General features: G+C 32.3%; 1 protein-coding gene across 1 annotated transcript in view; it reads right to left on the bottom strand.

Annotated features, from left to right (window-relative positions):
- Positions 1-3,277: 3,277 nt before the first annotated feature.
- Phum_PHUM433370 (ABC transporter, putative) overlaps positions 3,278-5,719 on the bottom strand; it is a gene marked incomplete at both ends in the record, with an annotated part of 10,504 nt that continues 8,062 nt past the window's right edge. Inside the window, 7 exons of the mRNA XM_002429408.1 lie at positions 3,278-3,492; positions 3,583-3,669; positions 3,755-4,020; positions 4,244-4,617; positions 4,695-4,935; positions 5,025-5,164; positions 5,268-5,465. Coding sequence (XP_002429453.1) covers positions 3,278-3,492; positions 3,583-3,669; positions 3,755-4,020; positions 4,244-4,617; positions 4,695-4,935; positions 5,025-5,164; positions 5,268-5,465 — 1,521 coding nt within the window. The remainder of the gene's footprint in view (positions 3,493-3,582; positions 3,670-3,754; positions 4,021-4,243; positions 4,618-4,694; positions 4,936-5,024; positions 5,165-5,267; positions 5,466-5,719) is intronic.

Below are 5,719 nucleotides of genomic sequence, written 5' to 3'. Positions count from 1 at the left end.
ATGCGTAATGGCCCGTGTAATGAGCATCACTTGCCAATTTTATCTAAAATGGCATTTTATATATAAACGTGGGATTAGAATAAAAGAAAAAGGAAAAAAAAAATATTTTTAAATCTTTCCGGCTATTTTCTATAACATTAAAAAATTATTTTTACCTTAAATCGTTTTATTACTTCCTTTTCCGGTTTTTATCATCAAATTTAATTTTTCCTTTTTTTCAAATAATTCTATTTACACGATTATTTTCATCGTTCGTAGTTTTTTATTTTCTTTCTGAAATTAAAAAAATTTTTTTTTTAAAAAAAGCGTTAAACGTTTTAAAGAAAAATTGAAAATTAAACATCGTGGAAGGAAGAAAAAAAAAGAGAGAAAAAATTTTTTTTTGTTAGACGTGTCACTAACAACAAGGGATGCCAATTTCAAAATGAAAAAAAAAAAAAAAAAAAATTTCCCTTCCGATTTAATCGTCGATATGTTTTTTTCCCTTAAAAGTCAAGGAACCTTGAAATTAAAAATTTCCTTTACTTTCCTTTCCTTTCCTTTTCCCCGACATGTTTTTTTTTTGTTCTTTTTTCATTTCCGTTTCCGTTTTCCGTAAATTTTTCCTTTTTCTATTTTTTTATTTTCCTTTTTAAAAAAAATTATTAACTGTTGATTCCGATAGATTTTTCAATTTAATATCCATTCGTTAATTTTTTTTTTTTTTAATGTTAAACTTGTACCTTTGATTTCTTTCCTTTTTCCTTTTTTTAATTTTGTCTTCTGCTTTTCTTTTTTCCCGGACTTGATTATTCGTCATTAAAAACTGCAATTATCGTGGAAATTATTTTTAAAAACAAATAAAAAATTATTTGATGAAATTCATAAACTGTAAAATTAACAATCTTTTTTTTTTTACACAATTATTATTATTATTTAAATTGAAAAAAAAAAATTAATGACGTCACTGAACCGGAAATAAAAACATTTCAATTTTTTTTTTATTATTATTTAATTTTAATTGTACCGAATAAATTATTATATGAGAGAAAAAAAAAAAAAACAACTTACACGACAATTAAATTTCCAAACGGTCGCCATATTTGTTTACATATTCGCATAAATTTTTTTCATTAAACGTGGCAATAGAAAGATGGAGGGGAGAGGAGTGGGGATAGGAAAAGATATGCGTGCGCAATTTTATCGTGCGGGTTTTTAAATAATAAAAAAAAAAAGAGAAAATAATTATTTGCTCAAAGTTTGTTTGTCGGCCGGCCCGCAAAAACAACCGGGAGTTCGGGGGGAGGAGCCGACATCCCCGGGGGTTGGAAAAGCGATGGGGAGGGGGCAGGAGGAGGAAGGGGGAAGGGAACGACGGCGGCGGCGGCGGGTAAAATAAACAAAAGATTTAAATCAATAGTAATTTGTAATGTAAACTCTGTAGCGGGCTGATAATTGACATTAAATACTGCGGAGGTTTCGTTGGCCAAACAATAATTTTGATGGATCGTTTTATTTTCAATTACAAAACCTTTTGTACGAAGAAAATATTTATAATATCCGCGCCACTCTCCCCTCCTTCCTCCCCCACATTATTCCCACTTATTCATCTTTTATAAACTACCCTTGATTTGTCTGCCATCTTTTGTTTGCTTACACTCAATAATAGTTAGTAAAGGGTGAATTTCTAATCAAATTAATCTTATATTTTGAAAAAAATAAATAAAACCTATTTATTTTTCTCTCTGTTTATCTTCGTTTCCTTTTTTTTTTTTAATTACAAAATCATTCGTATCGTGTCAGGAGAAAAAAACCCTTTAACCGGTCCTGAATAATTTTATATCATTTCAACACAACAAAAATTTTTATTTTATTTTTTTTCTCTATATCTCTATTTCTCACTTCGTCTACACATTTCATTTTATATTTATTACGCCGTTCAAGAAAAAAAAAAAAAAAAAAAAGGAAAAAAAAGTTTAAAACCGCAGCAATGCTACCACGTTTCATTTTTCTACACCCTCCCCTCCCACCCCCTGCCTCCCCTCGTGTACACCCCTCTCAAACCGTTCGGCAAACTTTTTTTTTTTTCTCTCTTGGAAAATTCACTACTCCTCTCTTCTCGCCTACGCCACCACCTCACTTACTCTTTCCTCGCGGTTGCCCCCCATTCTCCCTCTTCCTCCCCCGGTCGAAACGAAAAACTTATCCCGACCGACAGCACAGGGAGAGAGAGAGAGAGAGAAAAAGGCATTTCGAAAAAAAAAAAAAACAGGATTTGATCTTCGACAGGAAAACTTAAATTCATTGTTATGAAACACGTTTGACTTATTACCGCCTCCGACATCTTTCATTAAATTTTAAAAACGATTTTTTTTTCTCCTCTCTCTCTCTCTCTTTTACTTCTTTTTCTCGTTTTTACCCTCATTCACTCTCTCTCTCTCTCTTTATCATCTCCTCTAGAATATCTTTGAGGCGTAAATGGCATTTTAAGTGAGACTAAAAAAGTGGAAAAAATACAATTCAAGTTAAAAAAAAAAAAACGGAAAACGGAAAATGTTAACCATTTTCTTCTTAAGAATCCGCCATTTTATTTTAATTTCTTTTCCTTTTTTATATAAATCAATTCTTTCGAGATTTATTCTTTCAATTTTATTCCGTTTTTTTTGTCTTTCTTTCCTCCCACCGCCCCCCCCCCTACCCAACCATCCATCCAACCTCCTTCATTTTTACACGTAATAATTTTAGGTAAAAAAAAATCATTCGCTTTCCTAAAAAAATTATTCAACAACCACAACAGCAGAAGAAGAAGAAGCAACAGCAACAGGAACAACCCCTTTTACTCCGGGGGAAAAAAAAAAAAAGGAAAATGTTTAAGGGAAATTGTGTTAAATCTCGAGCATTACAAAAATAAGAAGTAAATACTTTTTGAGTATTATCAAAAATGTTTTTCTAATTAAAGGGATAAAACTTTGGTTTTAAGTGATAACATCATCATCTTAAAGGGTTGCCTCAGATTTTTTACTTCCCTCCCTCTCTCTCTCCCCCACTCCCCCACTCTTTCCCTCTCTCTCTCCTCTTCCTCCCTATTTTAATTTTTTTTCTCATTCTCCTATCGTTTTAACAATGATAACAAAACCAATTTTTTTTTTTTTTTCCTTTCTAATTTTAAATAAATAATAATTTCTTTTTTTAAAATAATAATAATAATAATAATAATAATAATAATAATAATAATAATAATAATGATTATTAAAAAAAAAATAAAAATGAATTCACGGTGATGATAACGATAAGAGGTTCATCCGCTTTTAAACCTTAACAAAAGAGCGCTAAAACTTATTAGGATTCCAACCCAAAGTACGGACACCCCATAACCGACGGCAACCTGATAATTTTCAAAATTCCAACCCCTTTCCAAAACGTTTCTCATTGCTTGTGTGGCTAAAGTTGTTGGAAGGCAAAGTGATATCCATCGTAGTTTTTCCGGCATACCTTCGAGAGGCCAAATGGAACCTTAAAATCAAAAATTATTATTATTATTATTATTGCTGTTGTTTGTATTTGAGCGCGAAATTCAAAAAAAAAAAAAAAAAAAAAATTTACCGCTTAAAACGATTATGGGTACGAAACTTCCCATTGATACGTAATTTGACGACATGACGGTGTCGCAATAAACGGAAATGGAAAAACCTGAAATGATAATCGTTTCCGTTACTTCGATGAACGAGAATAATAATAATAATAATAATAATAAAGGTAGAGAGCTTGGTTGTACCCGTGCACATTCCACAGAGTCCTTGAATGAGCAAAAGAAGTAAAACGGTTAGAAAACTTCCATTGCACTGAAGTCCGAACAAACCGAAACTGGTTAGCATGACTTCGAGAGTTTGGAGTATCATAACCAAACCCTGGGTCAAAAGGTGAGATATTAATATTTCCGTTGTCGTTACACCGGAAACGAGAGTTCGATCCCAAACTCCTTCATCTCTTTCCGTTATTATGACAATCGACGTCACCGTGACGGCCAAAAAGAAAATAAGCCTTAAAAGAAAAAAATCTTCTTTTTTAAATACGATACTGCCATCTATCGATCAAAATATAAACTTTTACGTGGAGTAAAACAGTTATAATTAGTTAAAAAATATTACAACAGATGTCAGTTTAACGAGTTTTAATCCGTCGGTTGTATAGCATGTTGTCGGGTCTTTTGTAAAAAATTTAATTAATTAATTAAAAAAAAAATAATAATAATAATAAGACTCACGTAACAATGACTCCGGGAGCAATGAAGGTACCATAATTGGAAGAAAAACTACCGTAAATCGGAGCGTGAAAGGTAACCGGTATGGTTGCCACTTTAGGATTCATACCGCAGTCTTTCAAAATTTCCTTTGAAAAATTGAAATACGATTCGTACATTTGCTGTTGTATTAAATAAGCCGTTTGACCGTTTGTCATATCCAGCCATATTTTTATTTCGTGACTGTCTAATATGGGATCGTCGGCATCTTGTCCTAAATCTAATCTTGCCGTAAATGATTCCGTAAAGTTACTCGCAAAATACAAGACCCCCACCAGACGTCCTTCTTTCACCGCTTGTTTCGCCGTGTCCAAGTCATTGAAGTACACGTAATCGTTCTGTAAAATAATTCCACGTTTTTAAAACTCCTGCAAACCCTCAAATGATATGAAAACGTACACTTGTGCCTTCGAACCTTAACTTCCAGGCTGTCGTAGAAATTAATTAAAAAATGACAACTCAATCCTGTAAATTCGCAATCGGTATCCGTGTATATGACTCCCGTTGGTAAATTCGCCGAATAACTTTCACAAGTTGAAAAATTACCCATTTCTTCGTTAACGATACCGAACCTTAAATTTTTAGGATTACCTCCGATCGTCATAAAAAAAGTTATTATTTCTAAAACCGGAAGTATAAACGTAAATCCTAATCCCCTGCACGCAAAAAAAAAAAAAAAAGAATTCAATCAAACAATTTTTAAACTATAAAAAAAATTTTTTTTTTTTTTTGTAAAGTTTCTCACCCTGGATGCCTGATAACCCTAAGAATATTTTTAACAAGAAGAGCTTTAGCTCTACCAAATCTCGTAGATTTATTTTCATATGCATAATTTTGTTTGAAAGACTTTTTTTGTTTTTCCGGTTTCGATTCGATTTCCACATCCTGTAAGAGAAGAAAGAAAATTTTTTTTTTTTTAACAAAACCGTTACGACGATAATAAATTTTCCAGGCATATCCAACACGAAACCTTAGTCTCATATCATACTTCACTTCTTGTGACGTCATTATTGTACTCGTAATCCCGATTTCCGATTGTATTTCCATCCATGGTGAGAGAATTTCCCATGTCTTGTTTTGAGCTTAATAAAAGGAACACTTGCTCTATTGTCGAACATCTGTATTTGGCGAGTAAAAAACCTGGAGAACCTTCGTCTAAAAGTTTACCATTTCGCATTAGGCCAATCTGAAAGAGAGAGAGAGAGAGAGACAGAGAATGATTTATTAACTCCAACAACAATGTTTACAAAAATTTTCCATTTTTCTAAAATTAAAGGCTAATGCCACGTTAATTATCTTTGTCTAAACGTTGTCGTTTCAATTATCATTTCTATCTCGGCGCCATCGAAGGTACGACGCAAAAAAAGGAAAAAAAATTCTTTTGCGACAAAGGAAAAAAAAAATTTTGTCGCCTTGAACGTTAAAACTTCTTCTTCTTCG

The sequence above is a fragment of the Pediculus humanus genome, genomic scaffold, assembly GCF_000006295.1.
Source record: "Pediculus humanus corporis 1103172108202 genomic scaffold, whole genome shotgun sequence".
NCBI classification, from domain to species: Eukaryota; Metazoa; Arthropoda; class Insecta; order Psocodea; family Pediculidae; genus Pediculus; species Pediculus humanus.
The sequence above is the reverse complement of the archived record's forward strand: the minus strand, read 5'-3'. Positions and strand labels throughout refer to the sequence as shown.